The following is a 27,778-nucleotide window of genomic DNA, read 5'->3' on the forward strand; positions in this document are numbered from 1 at the left end:
GTATCTCAGTCGCGAGAAGAGGGAGTTCCACACCCCTGTCCAGACTCCCTTCCTTCGGCCCTTGGTTTCCGACACAGAGGTCACCATGAAACTGATGGACAACGGGATACAGACAAACCTCAAGAGGACAAGGGTGAGAGGTCACGGAGAGCTGGAGCGGATGCTGGGGGAGGGTGGAGCTGGAGTCTGAGAGAGCACAAGGACAGAGCGTGAGGGTGTGAGAGACAGTGTGACACTGGGACAGAGTGTGAGGGTGTGGGAGACAGTGTGACACTGGGACAGAGTGTGAGGGTGTGAGAGACAGTGTGACACTGGGACAGAGTGAGGGAGAGAGCGTGACACTGGGACAGAGTGTGAGGGTGTGGGAGACAGTGTGACACTGGGACAGAGCGGGAGGGTGTGGGAGACAGCGTGACACTGGGACAGAGTGTGGGTGTGTGGGAGACAGTGTGACACTGGGACAGAGTGTGAGGGTGTGGGAGACAGCGTGACACTGGGACAGAGTGTGGGTGTGTGGGGGACAGTGTGACACTGGGACAGAGTGTGAGGGTGTGGGAGACAGTGTGACACTGGGACAGAGGGTGTGGGAGACAGCGTGACACTGGGACAGAGCATGAGGGTGTGAAAGACAGTGTGACACTGGGACAGAGTGTGAGGGTGTGGGGGACAGTGTGACACTGGGACAGAGTGTGAGGGTGTGGGAGACAGTGTGACACTGGGACAGAGTGTGAGGGTGTGGGAGACAGTGTGACACTGGGACAGAGTGTGAGGGTATGGGAGACAGTGTGACACTGGGACAGAGTGTGAGGGTGTGGGAGACAGTGTGACACTGGGACAGAGCGGGAGGGTGTTGGAGAGAGCGTGACACTGGGACAGTGTGTGAGGGTGTGGGAGACAGTGTGACACTGGGACAGAGTGTGAGGGTGTGGGAGACAGTGTGACACTGGGACAGAGTGTGAGGGTGTGGGAGACAGTGTGACACTGGGACAGAGTGTGAGGGTGTGGGAGACAGTGTGACACTGGGACAGAGCGTGAGGGTGTGGGAGACAGTGTGACACTGGGACAGAGTGTGAGGGTGTGGGAGACAGTGTGACACTGGGACAGAGCGTGAGGGTGTGGGAGACAGTGTGACACTGGGACAGAGCGTGAGGGTGTGGGAGACAGCGTGACACTGGGACAGAGTGTGAGGGTGTGGGAGACAGCGTGACACTGGGACAGAGCGTGAGGGTGTGAGAGACAGTGTGACACTGGGACAGAGCGTGAGGGTGTGGGAGAGAGTGTGACACTGGGACACAGTGTGAGGGTGTGGGAGAGAGCGTGACACTGGGACAGAGCGTGAGGGTGTGGGAGACAGTGTGACACTGGGACAGTGTGTGAGGGTGTGGGAGACAGTGTGACACTGGGACAGTGTGTGAGGGTGTGGGAGACAGTGTGACACTGGGACAGAGTGTGAGGGTGTGGGAGACAGTGTGACACTGGGACAGAGTGTGAGGGTGTTGGAGAGAGCGTGACACTGGGACAGTGTGTGAGGGTGTGGGAGACAGTGTGACACTGGGACAGAGCGGGAGGGTGTTGGAGAGAGCGTGACACTGGGACAGAGTGTGAGGGTGTGGGAGACAGTGTGACACTGGGACAGAGCGGGAGGGTGTTGGAGAGAGCGTGACACTGGGACAGTGTGTGAGGGTGTGGGAGACAGCGTGACACTGGGACAGAGTGTGAGGGTATGGGAGACAGCGTGACACTGGGACAGAGCGTGAGGGTGTGAGAGACAGTGTGACACTGGGACAGAGTGTGAGGGTGTGGGAGACAGTGTGACACTGGGACAGAGTGTGAGGGTGTGGGAGACAGTGTGACACTGGGACAGAGCGGGAGGGTGTTGGAGAGAGCGTGACACTGGGACAGTGTGTGAGGGTGTGGGAGACAGTGTGACACTGGGACAGAGTGTGAGGGTGTGGGAGACAGTGTGACACTGGGACAGAGTGTGAGGGTGTGGGAGACAGTGTGACACTGGGACAGAGTGTGAGGGTGTGGGAGACAGTGTGACACTGGGACAGAGTGTGAGGGTGTGGGAGACAGTGTGACACTGGGACAGAGTGTGAGGGTGTGGGAGACAGTGTGACACTGGGACAGAGTGTGAGGGTGTGGGAGACAGTGTGACACTGGGACAGAGCGTGAGGGTGTGGGAGACAGTGTGACACTGGGACAGAGTGTGAGGGTGTGGGAGACAGCGTGACACTGGGACAGAGTGTGAGGGTGTGGGAGACAGTGTGACACTGGGACAGAGTGTGAGGGTGTGGGAGACAGCGTGACACTGGGACAGAGCGTGAGGGTGTGAGAGACAGTGTGACACTGGGACAGAGCGTGAGGGTGTGGGAGAGAGTGTGACACTGGGACACAGTGTGAGGGTGTGGGAGAGAGCGTGACACTGGGACAGAGCGTGAGGGTGTGGGAGACAGTGTGACACTGGGACAGTGTGTGAGGGTGTGGGAGACAGTGTGACACTGGGACAGTGTGTGAGGGTGTGGGAGACAGTGTGACACTGGGACAGAGTGTGAGGGTGTGGGAGACAGTGTGACACTGGGACAGAGTGTGAGGGTGTGGGAGACAGTGTGACACTGGGACAGAGTGTGAGGGTGTGGGAGACAGTGTGACACTGGGACAGAGTGTGAGGGTGTGGGAGACAGTGTGACACTGGGACAGAGTGTGAGGGTGTGGGAGACAGTGTGACACTGGGACAGAGCGTGAGGGTGTGGGAGACAGTGTGACACTGGGACAGAGTGTGAGGGTGTGGGAGACAGTGTGACACTGGGACAGAGTGTGAGGGTGTGGGAGACAGCGTGACACTGGGACAGAGCGTGAGGGTGTGAGAGACAGTGTGACACTGGGACAGAGCGTGAGGGTGTGGGAGAGAGTGTGACACTGGGACACAGTGTGAGGGTGTGGGAGAGAGCGTGACACTGGGACAGAGCGTGAGGGTGTGGGAGACAGTGTGACACTGGGACAGTGTGTGAGGGTGTGGGAGACAGTGTGACACTGGGACAGTGTGTGAGGGTGTGGGAGACAGTGTGACACTGGGACAGAGTGTGAGGGTGTGGGAGACAGTGTGACACTGGGACAGAGTGTGAGGGTGTTGGAGAGAGCGTGACACTGGGACAGTGTGTGAGGGTGTGGGAGACAGTGTGACACTGGGACAGAGCGGGAGGGTGTTGGAGAGAGCGTGACACTGGGACAGAGTGTGAGGGTGTGGGAGACAGTGTGACACTGGGACAGAGCGGGAGGGTGTTGGAGAGAGCGTGACACTGGGACAGTGTGTGAGGGTGTGGGAGACAGCGTGACACTGGGACAGAGTGTGAGGGTATGGGAGACAGCGTGACACTGGGACAGAGCGTGAGGGTGTGAGAGACAGTGTGACACTGGGACAGAGCGTGAGGGTGTGGGAGAGAGCGTGACACTGGGACAGAGTGTGAGGGTGTGGGAGACAGTGTGACACTGGGACAGAGGGTGTGGGAGACAGTGTGACACTGGGACAGAGTGTGAGGGTGTGGGAGACAGGGTGACACTGGGACAGAGCGGGAGGGTGTGGGAGACAGTGTGACACTGGGACAGAGGGTGTGGGAGACAGCGTGACACTGGGACAGAGTGTGGGTGTGTGGGAGACAGTGTGACACTGGGACAGAGTGTGAGGGTGTGGGAGACAGTGTGACACTGGGACAGAGCGTGAGGGTGTGAGAGACAGTGTGACACTGGGACAGAGCGTGAGGGTGTGGGAGAGAGCGTGACACTGGGACAGAGCGTGAGGGTGTGGGAGAGAGCGTGACACTGGGACAGAGTGTGAGGGTGTGGGAGACAGTGTGACACTGGGACAGAGTGTGAGGGTGTGGGAGACAGTGTGACACTGGGACAGAGTGTGAGGGTGTGGGAGACAGCGTGACACTGGGACAGATTGTGAGGGTGTGGGAGACAGTGTGACACTGGGACAGAGTGTGAGGGTGTGGGAGACAGTGTGACACTGGGACAGAGCGGGAGGGTGTGAGAGAGAGCGTGACACTGGGACAGAGCGGGAGGGTGTGAGAGAGAGCGTGACACTGGGACAGAGCGGGAGGGTGTGGGAGAGAGCGTGACACTGGGACAGAATGTGATGGTGTGGGAGACAGCGTGACACTGGGACAGTGTGTGAGGGTGTGGGAGACAGTGTGACACTGGGACAGTGTGTGAGGGTGTGGGAGACAGCGTGACACTGGGACAGAGTGTGAGGATGTGGGAGACAGTGTGACACTGGGACAGTGTGTGAGGGTGTGGGAGACAGCGTGACACTGGGACAGAGTGTGAGGGTGTGGGAGAGAGCGTGACACTGGGACAGTGTGTGAGGGTGTGGGAGACAGCGTGACACTGGGATGGCGCGGGAGGGTGTCTGACGGAGGGTGATGTGAAGGCAGAGGGTGACGCGGGGGTGGAGGTTGGTGACATGGTTTAAAACAGTTTGAGGCTTGTACTCGAAGGATGAGAGGGGATGTGATCGAGGGATTCAAAACACTAAAATGTAATAGAAATCATAGAAACCCTACAGTTCAGAAAGAGGCCATTCGGCCCATCGAGTCTGCACCGACCACAGTCCCACCCAGGCCCTACCCCCATATCCCTACATATTTTACCCACTAATCCCTCTAATCTACGCATCCCAGGACACTAAGGGGCAATTTTTTAGCATGGCCAATCAACCTAACCCGCACATCTTTGGATAAAATAGATGTAGACCGAATGTTTTCCCTTGTGGGACAGTCTCGAACACGAGGTCGCAGGTATAGGTTGAGAGGCGGTAGATTTAAAACTGAGATGAGGAGGAACGACTTCTCGCAGAGGGTGGTGAATTGTGGAACTCGCTGCCCCAGAGCGCGGTGGAGTCTGAATCATTGAATGGTTTCAATGGACTTCAATATGGACTTCAGCAAGGCGTTCGATAAGGTCCCCCATGCAAGACTTCTTGAGAAAGTGAGAGGGCATGGGATCCAAGGGGCTGTTGCCTTGTGGATCCAGAACTGGCTTGCCTGCAGAAGGCAGAGAGTGGCTGTGGAGGGGTCTTTCTCTGCATGGAGGTCAGTGACCAGTGGAGTGCCCCAGGGATCTGTTCTGGGACCCTTGCTGTTTGTCATTTTCATAAATGACCTGGATGAGGAAGTGGAGGGATGGGTTGGTAAGTTTGCTGACGACACCAAGGTAGGTGGTGTTGTGGATAGTTTGGAGGGATGTCAGAAGTTGCAGCGAGACATAGATAGAATGCAAGACTGGGCGGAGAAGTGGCAGATGGACTTCAACCCGGATAAGTGTGTGGTGATCCATTTTGGCAGATCCAATGGGATGAAGCAGCAGTATAATATGAAGGGTACCATTCTTAGCAGTGTAGAGGATCAGAAGGACCTTGGGGTCCGGGTCCATAGGACTCTTAAATCGGCCTCGCAGGTGGAGGATGCGGTCAAGAAGGCGTACGGCGTACTGGCCTTCATTAATCGAGGGATTGAGTTTAGGAGTCGGGAGATAATGCTGCAGCTTTATAGGACCCTGGTTAGACCCCACTTGGAGTACTGCGCGCAGTTCTGGTCACCTCATTACAGGAAAGATGTTGAAGCCATTGAAAGGGTGCAGAGGAGATTTACAAGGATGTTGCCTGGATTGGGGGGCATGCCTTATGAGGATAGGTTGAGGGAGCTTGGTCTCTTCTCCCTGGAGAGACGAAGGATGAGAGGTGACCTGATAGAGGTTTACAAGATGTTGAGAGGTCTGGATAGGGTAGACTCTCAGAGGCTATTTCCAAGGGCTGAAATGGTTGCTACGAGAGGACACAGGTTTAAGGTGCTGGGGGGTAGGTACAGAGGAGATGTCAGGGGTAAGTTTTTCACTCAGAGGGTGGTGGGTGAGTGGAATCGGCTGACGTCGGTGGTGGTGGAGGCAAACTCGTTGGGGTCTTTTAAGAGACTTCTGGATGAGTACATGGGATTTAATGGGATTGAGGGCTATAGATAGGCCTAGAGGTGGGGATGTGATCGGCACAACTTGTGGGCCGAAGGGCCTGTTTGTGCTGTGGCTTTCTATGTTCTATGTTCTATGTTCAAGAAGGAGATAAAAACGTTTCTGATCAAAAAAAGGTTAAGGGGATCTGGGGAAGAGGTGGGTTTGAGACAGGGAGAGATCAGCCCTGATCTGATTGGGTGGCGGAGCAGGTTCGAAGGCCTGTATTTGCCTCCTTCTGACCTCGTTCCTCTCTGCTCACTAAAATGTTGTCTCTGCTATCTGGATTTGTTTATCGTGTGGGGTTTATCGCGTGGGGTTTATCGCGTGGGGTTTATCGCGTGGGGTTTATCGTGTGGGGTTTATCGTGTGGATTTGTTTATCGTGTGGGGTTTATCGTGTGGGGTTTATCGGGTGGATTTGTTTATCGTGTGGGGTTTATCGTGTGGGGTTTATCGTGTGGGGTTTATCGTGTGGGGTTTATCGTGTGGGGTTTATCGTGTGGATTTGTTTATCGTGTGGGGTTTATCGCGTGGGGTTTATCGCGTGGGGTTTATCGCGTGGGGTTTATCGTGTGGGGTTTATCGTGTGGATTTGTTTATCGTGTGGGGTTTATCGTGTGGGGTTTATCGTGTGGATTTGTTTATCGTGTGGGGTTTATCGTGTGGGGTTTATCGTGTGGGGTTTATCGTGTGGGGTTTATCGTGTGGATTTGTCTATCGTGTGGGGTTCATCGTGTGGGGTTTATCGCGTGGGGTTTATCGTGTGGATTTGTTTATCGTGTGGGGTTTATCGTGTGGGGTTTATCGTGTGGAGTTTATCGTGTGGGGTTTATCGTGTGGATTTGTTTATCGTGTGGGGTTTATCGTGTGGATTTGTTTATCGTGTGGATTTGTTTATCGTGTGGGGTTTATCGTGTGGGGTTTATCGTGTGGGGTTTATCGTGTGGGGTTTATCGTGTGGGGTTTATTGCGTGGGGTTTATTGCGTGGGGTTTATCGTGTGGGGTTTATCGTGTGGGGTTTATCGTGTGGGGTTTATCGTGTGGGGTTTATCGTGTAGGGTTTATCGTGTGGGGTTTATCGTGTGGGGATTATCGTGTGGGGTTTATCGTGTGGGGTTTATTGCATGGGGTTTATTGCGTGGGGTTTATCGTGTGGGGTTTATCGTGTGGGGTTTATCGTGTGGGGTTTATCGTGTGGGGTTTATCGTGTGGGGTTTATCGTGTGGGGTTTATCGTGTGGGGTTTATCGTGTGGATTTGTTTATCGCGTGCGGTTTATCGTGTGGGGTTTATCGTGTGGATTTGTTTATCGTGTGGGGTTTATCGTGTGGGGTTTATCGTGTGGGGTTTATCGCGTGGGGTTTATCGTGTGGATTTGTTTATCGCGTGGGGTTTATCGCGTGGGGTTTATCGCGTGGGGTTTATCGCGTGGGGTTTATCGTGTGGGGTTTATCGTGTGGGGTTTATCGTGTGGGGTTTATCGTGTGGATTTGTTTATCGCGTGGGGTTTATCGCGTGGGGTTTATCGTGTGGATTTGTTTATCGCGTGGGGTTTATCGTGTGGGGTTTATCGTGTGGAGTTTATCGCGTGGGGTTTATCGTGTGGATTTGTTTATCGCGTGGGATTTATCGCGTGGGGTTTATCGCGTGGGGTTTATCGTGTGGGGTTTATCGTGTGGGGTTTATCGTGTGGGGTTTATCGTGTGGGGTTTATCGCGTGGGGTTTATCGCGTGGGGTTTATCGCGTGGGGTTTATCGCGTGGGGTTTATCGCGTGGGGTTTATCGCGTGGGGTTTATCGTGTGGATTTGTTTATCGCGTGGGGTTTATCGCGTGGGGTTTATCGTGTGGATTTGTTTATCGTGTGGGGTTTATCGCGTGGGGTTTATCGCGTGGGGTTTATCGCGTGGGGTTTATCGTGTGGGGTATATCGCGTGGGGTTTATCGTGTGGGGTTTATCGTGTGGATTTGTTTATCGTGTGGATTTGTTTATCGCGTGGGGTTTATCGTGTGGGGTTTATCGTGTGGGGTATATCGCGTGGGGTTTATCGCGTGGGGTTTATCGCGTGGGGTTTATCGCGTGGGGTTTATCGCGTGGGGTTTATCGCGTGGGGTTTATCGTGTGGATTTGTTTATCGCGTGGGGTTTATCGCGTGGGGTTTATCGTGTGGATTTGTTTATCGCGTGGGGTTTATCGCGTGGGGTTTATCGCGTGGGGTTTATCGCGTGGGGTATATCGCGTGGGGTTTATCGTGTGGGGTTTATCGTGTGGATTTGTTTATCGTGTGGATTTGTTTATCGCGTGGGGTTTATCGTGTGGGGTTTATCGTGTGGGGTATATCGCGTGGGGTTTATCGCGTGGGGTTTATCGCGTGGGGTTTATCGCGTGGGGTTTATCGTGTGGATTTGTTTATCGTGTGGATTTGTTTATCGCGCAGGGTTTATCGCGCGGGGTTTATCGCGTGGGGTTTATCGCGTGGGGTTTATCGCGCGGGGTTTATCGCGCGGGGTTTATCGCGCGGGGTTTATCGCGTGGGGTTTATCGCGTGGGGTTTATCGCGTGGGGTTTATCGCGCGGGGTTTATCGCGCGGGGTTTATCGTGTGGGGTTTATCGCGTGGGGTTTATCGTGTGGGGTTTATCGCGCGGGGTTTATCGCGCGGGGTTTATCGCGTGGGGTTTATCGTGTGGGGTTTATCGCGCGGGGTTTATCGCGCGGGGTTTATCGTGTGGGGTTTATCGCGCGGGGTATATCGTGTGGATTTGTTTATCGCGCAGGGTTTATCGCGCGGGGTTTATCGTGTGGATTTGTTTATCGCGCGGGGTATATCGCGCAGATTTGTTTAATGTGTAGAGTGCTAAGTTTGGCAGCTCCAGCCTGTGTGGAATAACTCAATCTCCTCTGTCCCACAGTCCAAAGGAAGTCTGGAGATTATGGAGAGCCAGTCAGCAGACGCTGAACCCCCTCCTCCTCCGAAACCAGATTTACACCGTTACTCAGGCCTCCGGGCTCACTTGTCACTGGCGACGAATGAGGGTGAGTCTCCTCGCTCCACTACTACCAGTGGGGTGGGGGGGGGGGCGGGGGGGGGGCATTCAGGAGCTGACGTGGCATTGGGCAGGGGCTGGGGGGGTCTCCTCACGTGGTTGGATGCCTGTGATTGCCAAGAGTGTGGGGTCAAAGTGTGGCAGGCATGTGCGCGGGGAATGAATTGAGAAGAGCCAGTCGATTGCAGACTGTCCCTCCCCGTGGCGTGAGCCCACACCCGGAGTGGGGGTTTAACACTCAGACACAGCAGCGTTGCCTGGCTCCCACTCTGAATTCTCAATGTCCAGACTCGCCCTCCTACTGAGGGGCAGTTTGATCTGGATTTACAGGGCGAATCGGGCCCTGAGGGGGACACCGTTACCCGTCCTGTTCGACAGGGCGGGTAGCCCAGCACTGTGCCTGAGGTCAGAGTTACCGTCAGGCCCGTGTGTCAAGTTGCTGTTGCTCTGAGAAGCAGGCGTGCAGTCGGTCACTTTCCCACGTCACTCTGCATTTTAACCCAAGTGTTTTTATTCTCTCCGCCCCGGCCACAGAGAGCAACTTGCTGAACAGAATGGACAACCCACCGACGCCCACCATGTACAAGTACAGACCGGCCTACAGCAGCCCGGGCCGCAACCACACTGCCCTCACCCACTCGGCCAGTGAGAAGGTACGTCTCCCCCCGCCACTCCTGACCCTGGCACCGTCACGTCGCTCTGAACGGGTTCGGGTTTACAGAGCAGAAACTAGCACTTCAGCCCTGCTGCTCCCCAATTGTGTTTCTATCCCACGTGACACTCCTCCATTCATCTCACCCTCTGCCCCTTTCTCCCCCCTGTGTTTATCCAGCTTCCCCCGTAAACATGACACCATTCACAGCGGTTAGCGCTGCTACCTCACAGCGCCAGGGGCCCGGGTTCAATTCCAGCCCCGGGTCACTGTCTGTGTGGAGTCTGCACGTTCTCCCCCGTGTCTGCGTGAGTTTCCTCCGGGTGCTCCGGTTTCCTCCCACAGTCCAAAGATGTGCAGGTTAGGGAAATTGGCCCTTAGTGTCCAAAGATGTGTAGGTTAGGGAGATTGGCCATGCTAAATTGGCCCTTAGTGTCCAAAGATGTGTAGGATCGGTGGACTGACCAATGCAATATTGCCCCAGTGTCAGGGAACTAGCTAGGGTAAATATGGAATATGGGATTTTGTTCGGTGCAGGCTCGATGCCCAAATGGCCGCCTTCTGCCCTGTTTTATTCTACGAAATTTGAGCTGGGTCGTTCTGATCGGAAGATTAGAGAGGTCGTTTATTGCTTGGAATGTAGTCAGCCTCGGAGGGGCAGAGGAGCAAAGCGGTCTTGGAGTAGAAGTCCACCAATGTCTGAAAGTTAGACCAAACAAGCACTGGGCTTTGTTCTCGAGAGATAGAATTGAAAAGCAGGGAGGTTGGGCGAACATCGTCTCGACCACACTTACTGTACCGACTACCGGTCTCCTTACTGTAGGAAGGATAACGGGAGATGGTGCAGAGAAGGATGATACCAGGCATACGTGAGGCTATTTATCAGGAGAGGACTGACAGCCCAGGTCTCTTCCCACTTGGAAGAAGAGGGAGAGGTATAGGGGCTGGAGAAGGTTACAGAGATAGGGAGGGGTGTAGGGGCTGGAGGAGGTTACAGACATAGGGAGGGGTGTAGGGGCTGGAGGAGGTTACAGAGATAGGGAGGGGTGTACGGGCTGGGGGAGGTTACAGAGATAGGGAGGGGTGTAGGGGCTGGAGGAGGTTACAGAGATTGGGAGGGGTGTAGGCTGGAGGAGGTTACAGAGATTGGGAGGGGTGTAGGCTGGAGGAGGTTACAGAGATAGGGAGAGGTGTGGGGGCTGGAGGAGGTGACGGCGATAGAGCGGAGTGTAGGGGCTGGAGGAGGTTACAGAGATAGGGAGGGGTGTAGGGGCTGGAGGAGGTTACAGAGATAGGGAGGGGTGTAGGGGCTGGAGGAAGTTACAGAGATAGGGACGGGTGTAGGGGGCTGGAGGAGGTTACAGAGATGGAGAGGGGTGTAGGGGCTGGAGGAGGTGACGTAGATAGAGAGGGGTGTAGGGGCTGGAGGCGGTTACAGAGATAGGGAGGGGTGTAGGAGCTGGAAGAGGTTACAGAGATAGGGATGGGTGTAGGGGCTGGAGGATGTTACAGAGGTAGGGAGAGGTGTGGGGGCTGGAGGAGGTTACAGAGATAGGGAGGGGTGTAGGGGCTGGAGGAGGTTACAGAGAGAGGGAGGGGCTGGAGGAGGTTACAGAGATAGGGAGGGGTGTGGGGTGCTGGAGAAGGTTACAGAGACAGGGAGGGGTGTAGGGGCTGGAGGGGGTGACGGAGATAGGGAGGGGTGTAGGGGCTGGAGGAGGTTACAGAGATAGGGAGGGGTGTAGGGGCTGGAGGAGGTTACAGAGATAGGGAGGGGTGTAGGGGCTGGATGAGGTTACAGAGATAGGGAGGGGTGTAGGGGCTGGAGGAGGTTACAGAGATAGGGAGGGGTGTAGGGGCTGGAGGAAGTTACAGAGATAGGGAGGGGTGTAGGGGCTGGAGGAGGTTACAGAGATAGGGACGGGTGTAGGGGGCTGGAGGAGGTTACAGAGATGGAGAGGGGTGTAGGGGCTGGAGGAGGTGACGTAGATAGAGAGGGGTGTAGGGGCTGGAGGCGGTTACAGAGATAGGGAGGGGTGTAGGAGCTGGAAGAGGTTACAGAGATAGGGATGGGTGTAGGGGCTGGAGGATGTTACAGAGGTAGGGAGAGGTGTGGGGGCTGGAGGAGGTTACAGAGATAGGGAGGGGTGTGGGGGGCTGGAGAAGGTTACAGAGACAGGGAGGGGTGTAGGGGCTGGAGGGGGTTACAGAGATAGGGAGGGGTGTAGGGGCTGGAGGAGGTTACAGAGATAGGGAGGGGTGTAGGGGCTGGAGGGGGTTACAGAGATAGGGAGGGGTGTAGGGGCTGGGGGGGTGACGGAGATAGGGAGGGGTGTAGGGGCTGGAGGAGGTTACAGAGATAGGGAGGGGTGTAGGGGCTGGAGGAGGTTACAGAGATAGGGAGGGGTGTAGGGGCTGGAGGAGGTTACAGAGATAGGGAGGGGTGTAGGGGCTGGAGGAGGTTACAGAGATAGGGAGGGGTGTAGGGGCTGGAGGAGGTTACAGAGATAGGGAGGGGTGTAGGGGCTGGAGGAAGTTACAGAGATAGGGAGGGGTGTAGGGGCTGGAGGAGGTTACAGAGATAGGGAGGGGTGTAGGGGCTGGAGGAGGTTACAGAGATAGGGAGGGGTGTAGGGGCTGGAGGAGGTTACAGAGATAGGGAGGGGTGTAGGGGGCTGGAGGAGGTTACAGAGATAGGGAGGGGTGTAGGGGGTAGAGGAGGTTACAGAGTTAGGGAGGGGTGTAGGGGCTGGAGGAGGTTACAGAGATAGGGAGGGGTGTAGGGGCTGGAGGAGGTTATAGAGATAAGGAGGGGTGTAGGGGCTGGAGGAGGTTACAGAGATAGGGAGGGGTGTAGGGGCTGGAGGAGGTTACAGAGATAGGGAGGGGTGTAGGGGCTGGAGGAGGTTACAGAGATAGGGAGGGGTGTAGGGGCTGGAGGAGGTTACAGAGATAGGGAGGGGTGTAGGGGCTGGAGGAGGTTACAGAGATAAGGAGGGGTGTAGGGGCTGGAGGAGGTTACAGGGAAAGGGAGGGGTGTAGGGGCTGGAGGAGGTTACAGAGATAGGGAGGGGTGTAGGGGCTGGAGGAGGTTACAGAGATAGGGAGGGGTGTAGGGGCTGGAGGAGGTTACAGGGAAAGGGAGGGGTGTAGGGGCTGGAGGAGGTTACAGAGATAGGGAGGGGTGTAGGGGCTGGAGGAGGTTACAGAGATAGGGAGGGGTGTAGGGGCTGGAGGAGGTTACAGAGATAGGGAGGGGTGTAGGGGGCTGGAGGAGGTTACAGAGATAGGGAGGGGTGTAGGGGCTGGAGGAGGTTACAGAGATAGGGAGGGGTGTAGGGGCTGGAGGAGGTTACAGAGATAGGGAGGGGTGTAGGGGCTGGAGGAGGTTACAGAGATAGGGAGGGGTGTAGGGGCTGGAGGAGGTTACAGAGATAAGGAGGATGTTAGTAAGGGCCCTGGAGGTATGTGAACAGCAGGGTGAGTATTGCAGGGTCAGTTTGCCCTGGCGAGTGGTGTACACGCTGGGGAAATGGGGTAAGCCTTGTGCTGCTGAAGCTACAGATTAAGCATTTGTCAGCTGTGATGAAATGATTTGAGGAAGCGGCCAGTGCCATGTTTGGAAAACGAGTCTGAACCACTTCCTTGTGGCTGTCGCAGCCTGCACCGCGCAGCCAATGGCAGCTGCTTGGGAAATGGAGTCAGGGTGTGTGGAAGGGAAGCATGCTGGGTAAACCTGTGGCACTCGCGCCCTCACAGCACCGTGACGGCACCGAGCCAGGCTACAGTCAACAACCTTTGCAAACTATCACCAAGAAACTATCATTATCACCAAAGACGTAGTGTTGGGCAAGTTAATGGGGCTGAAGGTAGACAAGTCTCCTGGTCCTGATGGAATGCATCCCAGGGTCCTGAAAGAGATGGCGGGGGAAATAGCAAATGCACTAGTGGTAATTTATCAAAATTTGCTGGACTCGGGTGGTTCCCGCAGATTGGAAAACAGCAAATGTGACACCACTGTTTAAAAACGGAGGTGGACAAAAGGTGGGTAACTATAGACCGGTTAGCTTAACTTCTGTAGTAGGGAAAATGCTTGAATCTATCATCAAGGAAGAAATAGCGAGACATCTGGATATAAATTGTCCCATTGGGAAGACGCAGCTTGGGTTCATGAAGGGCAGGTCATGTTTGACTAATTTGGTGGAATTCTTTGAGAACATTACATGTGCAGTGGACAATGGGGAACCTGTGGGTGTGGTGTATCTGGATTTCCAGAAGGCATTTGACAAGGTGCCGCACCAAAGACTGCTGCATAAGATAAAGGTGCACGGTGTTACAGGTAATGGATTAGCATGGTTAGAGGATTGGTTAACTAACAGAAAGCAAAGAGTGGGGGTAAATGGGTGTTATTCTGGTTGGCGATCAGTGACTAGTGGTGTGCCTCAGGGATCAATGTTGGGCCGCAATTGTTTACGATTTACAGATGATTTGGAGTTGGGGACCAACTGTAGTGTGTCAAAATTCGCAGATGACAGTAAGATGAGTGGCAGAGCAAAGTGTGCAGAGGACGCTGAAAGTCTGCAAAGGGATATAGATAGTCTCAGTGAGTGGGCGAGGGTCTGGCAGATGGAGTACAATGTTGGTAAATGTGAGGTCATCCATTTTGGTCGGAATAACAGCAAAATGGACTATTATTTAAATGGTAAAAAATTGCAGCATGCTGCTGTGCAGAGGGACCTGGGTGTCCTTGTGCAGGAATCTCAAGGAGTTGGTTTGCAGGTGCAGCAGGTAATTAAGACGACAAATGGAATTTTGTCCTTCATTGCGAGAGGGATGGAGTTTAAAAACAGCGAGGTTATGTTGCAGCTGTATAAGGTGCTGGTGAGGCCACACCTGGAGTACTGTGTACAGTTTTGGTCTCCTTACTTGAGAAAGGATATACTGGCACTGGAGAGGGTGCAGAGGAGATTCACTGGGTTGATTCCGGAGTTGAGAGGGTTGGCTTATGAGGAGAGACTGAGTAGACTGGGGCTATACTCATTGGAATTCAGAAGAATGAGGGGAGATCTTATAGAAACATATAAGATTATGAAGGGAATCGATAAGATAGAAGCAGGGAAGTTGTTTCCACTGGCGGGTGAAACTAGAACTCGGGGGCATGGCCTCAAAATAAGGAGAGCAGATTTAGGACTGAGTTGAGGAGGAACTTCTTCACACAAAGGGTTGTGAATCTGTGGAATTCCCTGCCCGGTGAAGCAGTTGAGGCTCCCTCATTGAATGTTGTTAAGGCAAGGATAGATAGATTTTTGAAGAGTAAAGGAATTAAGGGTTATGGTGAGCGGGCGGGTAAGTGGAGCTGAGTCCATGAAAAGATCAGCCATGATCTTATTGAATGGCGGAGCAGGCTCGAGGGGCCAGATGGCCTACTCCTGCTCCTAGTTCAGATGTACCTTCACAGGGGCAATGAGGGCCGAGCCAGCAACACCCACACCCCAGGAAAGGGAGCACCAACAGCAGCCACACAATGGATGGAGAGTCATCGAGATATACAGCATGGAAACAGGCCCTTCAGCCCGTCTCCTCCATGCCAACCACCTTTCTTCAACTCAACTAGTCCCATTTGCCTACGTTTGGGCATATCCCTCTAAACCTTTCCCATCCATCTACCTGTCCAAATGTCTTTTAAATGTTGTAACTGTACCTGCCTCTACCACCCCCTCTTGCAGCTCATTCCATGTACGCACCACCCTCTGCGTGAAGAGGTTACCCCTCGGGTCCCTTTTACATGTTTCCCCTCTCACCTTCAATCTACGCCCTCTAGTTTTGGACTCCATACCCTGGGGAAAAGACCTAGGCTTCAGTATAGAACTCCTCCCTATCTCTGTCACCTCCTCCAGCCTCTACACCCCTCCCTATCTCTATAACCTCCTCCAGCCCCTACACCTCTCCCTATCTCTGTAACCTCCGCCAGCCCCTACACCCCTCCCTATCCCTGTAACCTCTTCCAGCCCCTACACCCTCCTCTCTCTCTGTAACCTCCTCCAGCCCCTACACCCCTCCTTTTCTCTGTAACCTCCTCCAGCCCCCACACCTCTCCCTATCTCTGTAACCTCCGCCAGCCCCTACACCCTCCTCTCTCTCTGTAACCTCCTCCAGCCCCTACACCCCTCCTTTTCTCTGTAACCTCCTCCAGCCCCCACACCCCTCCCTATCTCTGTAACCTCCTCCAGCCCCTACACCCTTCTCTCTCTCTGTAACCTCCTCCAGCCCCTACACCCCTCCCTATCTCTGTAACCTCCTCCAGCCCCTACACCCCTTCCTATCTCTGTAACCTCCTACACCCCTCCCTATCTCTGTAACCTCCTCCAGCCCCTACACCCTTCTCTCTCTCTGTAACCTCCTCCTGGCCCTACACCCCTCCCTATCTCTGTAACCTCCTCCAGCCCCCACACCCCTCCCTATCTCTGTAACCTCCTCCAGCCCTACACCCCTCCCTACCTCTGTAACCTCCTCCAGCCCCTACACCCCTTCCTATCTCTGTAACCTCCTACACTCCTCCCTATCGCTGTAACCTCCTACACCCCTCCCTATCTCTGTAGCTTCCTCCAGCCCCTACACCCCTCCCTATCTCTGTAACCTCCTCCAGCCCCTACAGCCCTCCCTATCTCTCTAACTTCCTCCAGCCCCTACACCCCTCCCTATCTCTGTAGCCTCCTCCAGCCCCTACACCCCTCCCTATCTCTGTAACCTCCTCCAGCCCCTACACCCCTCCCTATCTCTCTAACTTCCTCCAGCCCCTACACCCCTCCCTATCACTGTAACCTCCTCCAGCCCCTACACCCCTCCCTATCGCTGTAACCTCCTACACCCCTCCCTATCTCTGTAGCCTCCTCCAGCCCCTACACTCCCTCCCTATCTCTGTAAACTCCATCAGCCCCTACACCCCTCCCTATCGCTGTAACCTCCTACACCCCTCCCTTTCTCTGTAACCTCCTCCAGCCCCTACACCCCTCCCTATCGCTGTAACCTCCTACACCCCTCCCTTTCTCTGTAACCTCCTCCAGCCCCTCCACCCCTCCCTATCTCTGTAACCTCCTCCAGCCCCTACACCCCTCCCTATCTCTCTAACTTCCTCCAGCCCCTACACCCCTCCCTATTACTGTAACCTCCTCCAGCCCCTACACCCGTCCCTATCTCTGTAACCTCCTCCAGCCCCTACACCCCTCCCTATCTCTGTAACCTCCTCCAGCCCCTACACGCCCTCCCTATCTCTGTAACCTCCTCCAGCTCCCTCCAACCCTTCCTATCTTCCATTCCGACCTCTTACGCATGCCCAGTTTTAACCTACATTGTCTCCCATTCTGTTTTTTCCTATATATCCGCAGTTCGTTCAAGCATTTCACAGTTTCCATTGGAAAGCTGCGACTGAAAGCGTTGCCCCTGCTTTGTCAGCAATGATGAAGCTCTCTGTCGCTGACACCCAATGTCAACCTGGACCGCCACTGCTTAGAGGCAAATCCAGCTACTCCAGCCTCATGGCAGTAACTGAATCCCCGCATTCCCAGCCCCGCAGTAACTGAATCCCCGCATTCCCAGCCCCGCAGTAACTGAATCCCCGCATTCCCAGCCCCACATTCCCAGCCCCGCAGTAACTGAATCCCCCCATTCCCAGCCCCGCAGTAACTGAATCCATGCATTCCCAGCCCCGCATTCCCAGCCCCGCAGCAACTGAATCCCCCCATTCCCAGCCCCGCAGTAACTGAATCCCCGCATTCCCAGCCCCGCAGTAACTGAATCCCCCCATTCCCAGCCCCGCAGTAACTGAATCCCCGCATTCCCAGCCCCGCAGTAACTGAATCCCCGCATTCCCAGCCCCGCAGCAACTGAATCCCCCCATTCCCAGCCCCGCAGTAACTGAATCCCCGCATTCCCAGCCCCGCAGTAACTGAATCCCCCCATTCCCAGCCCCGCAGTAACTGAATCCCCGCATTCCCAGCCCCGCAGTAACTGAATCCCCACATTCCCAGCCCCGCAGTAACTGAATCCCCCCATTCCCAGCCCCGCAGTAACTGAATCCCCACATTCCCAGCCCCGCAGTAACTGAATCCCCGCATTCCCAGCCCCGCAGTAACTGAATCCCCACATTCCCAGCCCCGCAGTAACTGAATCCCCCCATTCCCAGCTCCGCAGTAACTGAATCCCCGCATTCCCAGCCCCGCAGTAACTGAATCCCCCCATTCCCAGCCCCGCAGTAACTGAATCCCCGCATTCCCAGCCCCGCAGTAACTGAATCCCCCCATTCCCAGCCCCGCAGTAACTGAATCCCCGCATTCCCAGCCCCGCAGTAACTGAATCCCCGCATTCCCAGCCCCGCAGCAACTGAATCCCCCCATTCCCAGCCCCGCAGTAACTGAATCCCCGCATTCCCAGCCCCGCAGCAACTGAATCCCCCCATTCCCAGCCCCGCAGTAACTGAATCCCCGCATTCCCAGCCCCGCAGTAACTGAATCCCCGCATTCCCAGCCCCGCAGTAACTGAATCCCCCCATTCCCAATCCCGCAGTAACTGAATCCCTGCATTCCCAGCCCCGCATTCCCAGCCCCGCAGCAACTGAATCCCCCCATTCCCAACCCCGCAGCAACTGAATCCCCGCATTCCCAGCCCCACATTCCCAACCCCGCAGCAACTGAATCCCCGCATTCCCAGCCCTGCTGTGGAGTTTTCCTGCCGTGTTTGCTCGGTGTGCTAATCTGGTGTGTGTGCTGTCTCTGCAGATTTCCCGGGGCGAGGTGGTGAAGGAGCCCACTCCCATTGATGACAGCAGCAGAAGCCAGAGCTACAAGTCGGAGCCCAATCTGGAGTCGGACACTTACCGCTCACCCACCATTTACAAGAGCTTCCAGTTTGAACCGGTGTCCAATGGCTCGCGCTCGTCCAGCCTGAAGTCAGCGCATGGTGGAGGCTTTGAGATGAGCCACCTGCAGTCCATCCGCTCCGAGGGCACCACCTCTACCTCCTACAAGAGCCTGGCCAACCAGACCCGCAATGGCAGCTTGTCCTACGACAGCCTGGCCACCCCTTCAGGCAGCCCCGAGGCCGAGTCCCCTTGCCCAGTGCCAGGCCCCGAGCCCCCGGGCTACCACTCGCCCTTCATGTCGGCCAAGATTGCCCAGCAGCGGGAGGCGGACCTCCACCGCTACCCGCTGGCCCCGGGGGCTTACGGAGCCCCTCCCCGCTGCCCCCGGGACACCCACTCTGCCGAGGGTCGGTCGCGGCAGGAGCGGGAGAAGCTGCTGCAGGCGGAGGAGGGACCCCTGGGCACGGCCCACCACCAGCACGCCCGGGGCGGCGTCCCCTCGGAGGACCCCAGGCGCTCGCCAGGTCTCAGGAGCCCGACCCAACGAACTGCCCCGCCGGCCGTCTCTTCCTCACAGTCCGGGGGCGCGCCTGGCCAGCCCACACGCTTCTCCAGGGTCTCTGAGCATGCACCCAGGATCCGCTCCATGTGCTCGCCTGACGCCCCTCTCCCTTCTTCAGCCATGGGCAAGTCGACCTCCTACGTCGTGGCGAGGCCTCCTTACGGAGCTGCGCTGGACACCAGCGAAGTGCTGGCGACATCAAACCCGCTGCTGGCTCCCAAGTAAGTGTCATCCCTCTCGTTCACGGGTGCTGTAGGGAAGGGGAGACTCTCACCAACTCCGGGCGTCCCAGAGCGTCTGGTACCACCCAAGCAGCTGCCCTTTTCATCTGTTCTACAAAGGTTCACTCTCTCTTATGATGCTGGGAAACAGCAAGATCCCACAGACACTGCTGGCACTGGCTCAACAGCTTTCACCCCTCGCTGCCCGGACACAGCAAGAAGCAAAGAAAGTTACAGCACAGGAACAGGCCCTTCGGCCCCTCCAAGCCTGCACCGACCATGCTGCCCCGACTGAACTAAAACCCCCTACCCTTCCGGGGACCGTATCCCTCTATTCCCATCCTATTCATGTATTTGTCCAGACGCCCCTTAAAAGTCACTATCGTATCTGCTTCCACTCCCTCCCCCGGCAACGGGTTCCAGTCACCCACCACCCTCTGTGTAAAAAATCTGCCTCATACATCTCCTTTAAACCTTGCCCCTCGCACCTTAAACCTGTGCCCCCTAGTAATTGACTCTTCCTCCCTGGGAAAAAGTTTCTGACTATCCACTCTGTCCATGCCCCTCATAATCTTGTAGACTTCTATCAGGTCTCCCCTCAACCTCCATCGCTCCAGTGAGAACAAACCAAGTTTCTCCAATCTCTCCTCATAGCTAATGCCCTCCAAACCAGGCAACGTCCTGGTAAATCTTTTCTGTACCCTCTCCAAAGAAATCTCTATCTGCGTCTCAAACATTCCCAAGGACTGAGCATCCCTCAGCTCTCTGTGTCGGGGGATCAGAGATTCACAACCCACTCAGTGAAGACAATTCCCCTCATCTCAGTCCAAAATGGCTGACCCCAGCGCCCTGTAACTGTGCCCTCCACACCGGTGCTTCAGGCTGCCCCCTGTCTCTCTCTCCCCCCCCCACCCGCCCCCCCCCCCTTCCCCCCCATACTCCCCACCCCTCCCCCCCCCAGCGCCCGAGGCTGCCCTCTGTCTCTCACCCCTCCCTCCTCCCCAAGCGCCCGAGGCTGCCCTCTGTCTCTCACCCCTCCCTCCCCCCCCCCAGCGCCCGAGGCTGCCCCCTGTCTCTCCTCCCCTCCCCCCCACCCCCAGGGCCTGAGGCTGCCCTCTGTCTCCACACCCCCGCCCCTCCCCCCAGCGGCCGAGGTTGTCCCCTGTCTCTCCCCCTCCCCCCCCACCCCCCCCACCCCCCCCACCCGCCCAGCAGCCGAAACGGCCCCCGTCTCCCCTTCCCCCTCCCCCCCCCCCCCCCAAGCGCCCGAGGTTGCCCCCTGTCCCCCTCCCCCCAGCATCCAAGGCTGCCTCCTGCCCACCCCCCCCCCCGCCAGTGCCCCCTGTCTCCTCTTCCCCCAGTAAGAAGTCTTATAACACCAGGTTAAAGTCCCAACAGGTTTATTTGGTAGCAAAAGCTTTCAGAGTCTCGCTCCTTCTTCAGGTGAGTGGGAGTTCTGGTCACAAACAGGGCACAGAGACACAAACTCAATTTACAAAATAATGGTTGGAATGCGAGTCTTTACAGGTAATCAAGTCTTAAAGGTACAGACAATGTGAGTGGAGAGAGCGTTAAGCACAGGTTAAAGAGATGTGTATTGTCTCCAGCCAGGACAGTTAGTGAGATTCTGCAAGTCCAGGCAAGTTGTGGGGGTTACAGATAGTGTGACATGAACCCAAGATCCCGGTTGAGGCCGTCCTCATGTGTGCGGAACTTGGCTATCAGTTTCTGCTCAGCGACTCTGCGCTGTCGTGAAGGCCGCCTTGGAGAACGCTTACCCGAAGATCAGAGGCCGAATGCCCGTGACCGCTGAAGTGTTCCCCAACAGGAAGAGAACAGTCTTGCCTGGTGATTGTCGAGCGGTGTCCATTCATTCATTGTCGTAGCGTCTGCATGGTCTCCCCAATGTACCATGCCTCGGGACATCCTTTCCTGCAGCATATCAGGTAGACAACGTTGGCCGAGTTGCAAGAGTAGGTACCGTGTACCTGGTGGATGGTGTTCTCACGTGAGATGATGGCATCCGTGTCGATGATCCGGCACATCTTGCAGAGGTTGCTGTGGCAGGGTTGTGTGGTGTCATGGTCACTGTTCTCCTGAAGGCTGGGTAGTTTGCTGCGGACAATGGTCTGTTTGAGGTTGTGTGGTTGTTTGAAGGCAAGAAGTGGGGGTGTGGGGATGGCCTTGACGAGATGTTCGTCTTCATCAATGACATGTTGAAGGCTCCGGAGAAGATGTCGTAGCTTCTCCGCTCCGGGGAAGTACTGGACGACGAAGGGTACTCTGTCCACTGTGTCCTGTGTTTGTCTTCTGAGGAGGTCGGTGCGGTTTTTGCTGTGGCACGTCGGAACTGTCGATCGATGAATCGAGCGCTATATCCTGTTCTTATGAGGGCATCTTTCAGCGTCTGGAGGTGTCTGTTGCGATCCTCCTCATCCGAGCAGATCCTGTGTATACGGAGGGCTTGTCCGTAGGGGATGGATTCTTTAACGTGTTTAGGGTGGAAGCTGGAGAAGTGGAGCATCGTGAGGTTACCCGTGGGCTTGCGGTACAGTGAGGTGCTGAGGTGACCGTCCTTAATGGAGATGCGTGTGTCCAAGAATGCAACCGATTCTGGAGAGTAGTCCATGGTGAGTCTATGGAGATGGAGACTTGATTACCTGTAAAGACTTGCATTCCAACCATTATCTTGTAAATTGAGTTTGTTTGTGTGTATGCCCTGTTTGTGAATCAAATCCTGCACTCACCTGAAGAAGGAGCGAAACTCCGAAAGCTCGTGATTCCAAATAATTGGACTTTAACCTGGTGTTGTGAGACTACTTACTGTGCCCACCCCAGTCCAACGCCAACATCTCCACAGCATGGCCCTTTCCCCCTCCAGCGCCCGAGGCTGCCCCCTGTTTCCCCCCCCGCTCTCCCCCAGCTGTCCAGCCAGGGGGAAGCACCTCTCGGCACCTACCCTGTGAAATGATTTCTCGATTTGCTGTGCTTGTGAGCCAGGCACCTGGCCTGAATCCTCTGTAGCTTTGAGATCAAATCCCGCCAGGATTTAGGGATGTGGTGAGGTGGTGAAAGATGTCGAAACGAATCTCTCTGTTTGTGAGTGCTGCACAGTGATTAAAAACAGGGGAAAAACAGAAAGGAAATATTCTCCAGCAGTCTCTGTGGAGAGAGAGAGAAACAGAGGTAATGTTTCAACTCCATTCTGACTCAACACAACAGTTTGGAAGAGAAGTCGTATTCAATATGAAACACTATCTGCTGAATATTCCAGCACTTCCTGTTTTTATATCACATTTCCAGCAGCCGCACTGTTTTGCTTTTGTTCCTGTCCCTGATCACTGTCCAGTAACCCCTGGGAGCGCCCAATGCTGACACTGGGTATAAAGTGGGCGGGACACACAAGGCTAATGTAGAGGGAGCTTTACTCTGTATCTAACCCCGTGCTGTACCTGTCCTGGGAGTGTTTGATGGGGGACAGTGTAGAGGGAGCATTACTCTGTATCTAACCCCGTGCTGTACCTGTCCTGGGAGTGTTTGATGGGGACAGTGTAGAGAGAGCTTTACCCTGTATCTAACCCTGTGCTGTACCTGTCCTGGGAGTGTTTGATGGGGACAGTGTAGAGGGAGCTTTACTCTGTATCTAACCCCGTGCTGTACCTGTCCTGGGAGTGTTTGATGGGGACAGTGTAGAGGGAGCTTTACCCTGTATCTAACCCCGTGCTGTCCCTGTCCTGGGAGTGTTTGATGGGGACAGTGGAGAGGGAGCTTTACTCTGTATCTAACCCCGTGCTGTACCTGTCCTGGGAGTGTTTGATGGGGACAGTGTAGAGGGAGCTTTACCCTGTATCTAACCCCATGCTGTCCCTGTCCTGGGAGTGTTTGATGGAGACAGTGTAGAGGGAGCTTTACTCTGTATCTAACCCCGTGCTGTCCCTGTCCTGGGAGTGTTTGATGGGGACAGTGTAGAGGGAGCTTTACTCTGTATCTAACCCCGTGCTGTACCTGTCCTGGGAGTGTTTGATGGGGGACAGTGTAGAGGGAGCTTTACTCTGTATCTAACCCCGTGCTGTACCTGTCCTGGGAGTGTTTGATGGGGGACAGTGTAGAGGGAGCTTTACTCTGTATCTGACCCCGTGCTGTACCTGTCCTGGGAGTGTTTGATGGGGACAGTGTAGAGGGAGCTTTACTCTGTATCTAACCCCGTGCTGTACCTGTCCTGGGAGTGTTTGATGGGGGACAGTGTAGAGGGAGCTTTACCCTGTATCTAACCCTGTGCTGTACCTGTCCTGGGAGTGTTTGATGGGGACAGTGTAGAGGGAGCTTTACTCTGTATCTAACCCCGTGCTGTACCTGTCCTGGGAGTGTTTGATGGGGACAGTGTAGAGGGAGCTTTACCCTGTATCTACCCCGTGCTGTCCCTGTCCTGGGAGTGTTTGATGGGGACAGTGGAGAGGGAGCTTTACTCTGTATCTAACCCCGTGCTGTACCTGTCCTGGGAGTGTTTGATGGGGGACAGTGTCGAGGGAGCTTTACTCTGTATCTAACGCAGTGCTGTACCTGTCCTGGGAGTGTTTGATGGGGGACAGTGTAGAGGGAGCTTTACCCTGTATCTAACCCTGTGCTGTACCTGTCCTGGGAGTGTTTGATGGGGACAGTGTAGAGGGAGCTTTACTCTGTATCTAACCCCGTGCTGTACCTGTCCTGGGAGTGTTTGATGGGGACAGTGTAGAGGGAGCTTTACCCTGTATCTAACCCTGTGCTGTACCTGTCCTGGGAGTGTTTGATGGGGACAGTGTAGAGGGAGCTTTACTCTGTATCTAACCCCGTGCTGTACCTGTCCTGGGAGTGTTTGATGGGGACAGTGTAGAGGGAGCTTTACCCTGTATCTACCCCGTGCTGTCCCTGTCCTGGGAGTGTTTGATGGGGACAGTGGAGAGGGAGCTTTACTCTGTATCTAACCCCGTGCTGTACCTGTCCTGGGAGTGTTTGATGGGGGACAGTGTAGAGGGAGCTTTACTCTGTATCTAACCCCGTGCTGTACCTGTCCTGGGAGTATTTGATGGGGGACAGTGTAGAGGGAGCTTTACTCTGTATCTAACCCCGTGCTGTACCTGTCCTGGGAGTGTTTGATGGGGACAGTGTAGAGGGAGCTTTACTCTGTATCTAACCCCGTGCTGTACCTGTCCTGGGAGTGTTTGATGGGGACAGTGTAGAGGGAGCTTTACTCTGTATCTAACCCCGTGCTGTACCTGTCCTGGGAGTGTTTGATGGGGACAGTGTAGAGGGAGCTTTACTCTGTATCTAACCCCGTGCTGTACCTGTCCTGGGAGTGTTTGATGGGGGACAGTGTAGAGGGAGCTTTACTCTGTATCTAACCCCGTGCTGTCCCTGTCCTGGGAGTGTTTGATGGGGACAGTGTAGAGGGAGCTTTACTCTGTATCTAACCCCGTGCTGTACTTGTCCTGGGAGTGTTTGATGGGGACAGTGTAGAGGGAGCTTTACCCTGTATCTGACCCCGTGCTGTACCTGTCCTGGGAGTGTTTGATGGGGGACAGTGTACAGGGTGTTTTACTCTGTATCTAACCCCGTGCTGTACCTGTCCTGGGAGTGTTTGATGGGAGACAATGCAGAGGGAGCTTTACTCTGTATCTAACCCCGTGCTGTACCTGTCCTGGGAGTGTTTGATGGGGACAGTGTAGAGGGAGCTTTACTCTGTATCTAACCCCGTGCTGTACCTGTCCTGGGAGTGTTTGATGGGGACAGTGTAGAGGGAGCTTTACTCTGTATCTAACCCCGTGCTGTACCTGTCCTGGGAGTGTTTGATGGGGGACAGTGTAGAGGGAGCTTTACTCTGTATCTAACCCCGTGCTGTCCCTGTCCTGGGAGTGTTTGATGGGGACAGTGTAGAGGGAGCTTTACTCTGTATCTAACCCCGTGCTGTACTTGTCCTGGGAGTGTTTGATGGGGACAGTGTAGAGGGAGCTTTACCCTGTATCTGACCCCGTGCTGTACCTGTCCTGGGAGTGTTTGATGGGGGACAGTGTACAGGGTGTTTTACTCTGTATCTAACGCCGTGCTGTACCTGTCCTGGGAGTGTTTGATGGGAGACAATGCAGAGGGAGCTTTACTCTGTAACTAACCCCGTGCTGTACCTGTCCCGGGAGTGTTTGATGGGGACAGTGTGGAGAGAGCTTTACTCTGTAACTAAACCCGTGCTGTACCTGTCCCGGGAGTGTTTGATGGGGACAGTGTAGAGGGAGCTTTACTCTGTATCTAACCCCGTGCTGTACCTGTCCTGGGAGTGTTTGATGGGGACAGTGTAGAGGGAGCTTTACCCTGTATCTAACCCCGTGCTGTACCTGTCCTGGGAGTGTTTGATGGGGACAGTGTAGAGGGAGCTTTACTCTGTATCTAACCCCGTGCTGTACCTGTCCCGGGAGTGTTTGATGGGGACAGTGTCGAGGGAGCTTTACTCTGTATCTAACCCCGTGCTGTACCTGTCCTGGGAGTGTTTGATGGGGGACAGTGTAGAGGGAGCTTTACTCTGTATCTAACCCTGTGCTGTCCCTGTCCTGGGAGTGTTTGATGGGGGACAGTGTAGAGGGAGCTTTACTCTGTATCTAACCCCATGCTGTCCCTGTCCTGGGAGTGTTTGATGGGGCAGTGTAGGGGGAGCTTTACTCTGTATCTAACCCCGTGCTGTACCTGTCCTGGGAGTGTTTGATGGGGACAGTGTAGAGGGAGCTTTACTCTGTATCTAACCCCGTGCTGTACCTGTCCTGGGAGTGTTTGATGGGGACAGTGTAGATGGAGCTTTACTCTGTATCTAACCCCGTGCTGTCCCTGTCCTGGGAGTGTTTGATGGGGGACAGTGTAGAGGGAGCTTTACTCTGTATCTAACCCCGTGCTGTACCTGTCCTGGGAGTGTTTGATAGGGGAACACTGGGTATAATGTGGGGGACACACTGTCAGGGTGATGTAGAGGGAGATTGACTTTGTATTAATTTTTCTTTTCCTTTGGGCAGGGATGAGGTGAGGATGAAAGGCTCCCACAGCAAAAGCAACGGGCAACCCAAAAGTCTGAGCAAGGCGGATCCCCGGCAGAGCTCGCCGCCCCCTTGTCCGGGGACCTCCAGTGGAGCCCCCCTGAGCCCCAGCAAAGGCGTGAAGAAAGTTTCGGGGGTTGGAGGGACCACCTACGAGATCTCTGTGTGAGGCCAGGCACAGCAGAGAGAGAGAGACGTAGGTGCCTCGCAAAAGACTCTGGTCCGCGGCTCGAGGGGGACCCAATCTCAAGATAACGGGACTTTGTTCCTTTGTCGAACTTGGAGGGGAATGCAGGGAGTGGAGAACTCGAGGGCTCCTCCCTCAGGACTGGGATACATGGCGGTGGGAATCCTTCTATATGTGTATATTCAAATTTTAGCCAATCATACGTTTTAAGAGAGAGAAAGGAGAGAGGAAGAACCCCTCCCCCCCCCCATCCTCCCCTGCCCCACGGACACCCACCCCCACACACACACACACACACGGGGATGGAAGTGTGTGGCAGAGACTGGCTGGGAGTAAAGTGTGTGTGGGACAAGGGTCGGGAGAGAGTATCGCAGCCTCCTCCTCCCCGCCCGCCCCCTCTCCCCCGGCACAGCGGGGAGCAGAGGTTGCATTTGTTTTTAATCCCCGCCGCCCGCTCTCTCTCTCTCTCTCGCTCACTCTCTCACTCTTTCTCTCTCGTACAAGTTTCTGTGCGTTTGATCACTGAAGAACTGTCATTGCGCAATCAACGTGAGGTGGGGCTGGCTGGGGTCTGTCTGGGGGAGTGAGGGGGAGGGGGTGTGGGGGGGGGTCGGGGGAGGTGGGGGTGCGGGGAGGAGGAGGCTGTGAAAGACGGAAGCCTGACAGATGAAAGCAAAGACTTTTGCAAAACAAAAAAGGAATTTTTTTTATATAAATATATAATTAAAGGGATTATTTACTCTGTCTCCTTTCCAGTGGTGATGAGGCTCAAACTGTTCACTTTCTCCTCCTGCCCCCCCCCCCGATGGGGGTGTATGTTGTGTGAGCGAGCGTCGGAAGGAGGGGAGGGGGGGGGGGGGGGGGAGAGAAGGTGACACTCTGCAGGCTGGTGTCACCCACCCTCACGTCACTCCGCCCGCTCACATTGCACCTTCGTTCACACCAACACCCTCCCCCCTCCCGTCCGTCCCACTCTGGTGGGAACAGCCGCACCCCCCCCCCCCCGGAGGTCTCCTTGTCCTGGGTTGGGCCCATCTTGCCCACACTCGTTCCGAAGCACGGGGAACGTTGCAAGGTTTCTGAGCAAGGCCTGGCGGGGGGGGGGGGGGGAGAGTGGGGGAGGATGACTTGGGCGTTGGAACATCTTGATCTGAATCCAATAAATATTTTCAAAATAATCTATTAAAAAGGAACTCAAC

The 27,778-nt window shown here is 55.3% G+C and overlaps 1 protein-coding gene across 1 annotated transcript; it reads left to right on the plus strand.

The window, feature by feature from the left end:
- LOC144488082 (palmitoyltransferase ZDHHC5-like) lies at positions 1–27,323 on the plus strand (the record flags this gene model as incomplete). Its single annotated transcript, XM_078206109.1, has 5 exons — positions 1–133; positions 8,917–9,040; positions 9,586–9,704; positions 18,478–19,343; positions 26,372–27,323. Coding segments are annotated over 5 exons (1,432 nt in total), but the record flags the coding sequence as incomplete, so codon positions are not given.
- Positions 27,324–27,778: the final 455 nt, after the last annotated feature.

This window comes from Mustelus asterias, unplaced genomic scaffold (genome assembly GCF_964213995.1).
Source record: "Mustelus asterias unplaced genomic scaffold, sMusAst1.hap1.1 HAP1_SCAFFOLD_1281, whole genome shotgun sequence".
In the NCBI taxonomy this organism is placed as follows: domain Eukaryota; kingdom Metazoa; phylum Chordata; class Chondrichthyes; order Carcharhiniformes; family Triakidae; genus Mustelus; species Mustelus asterias.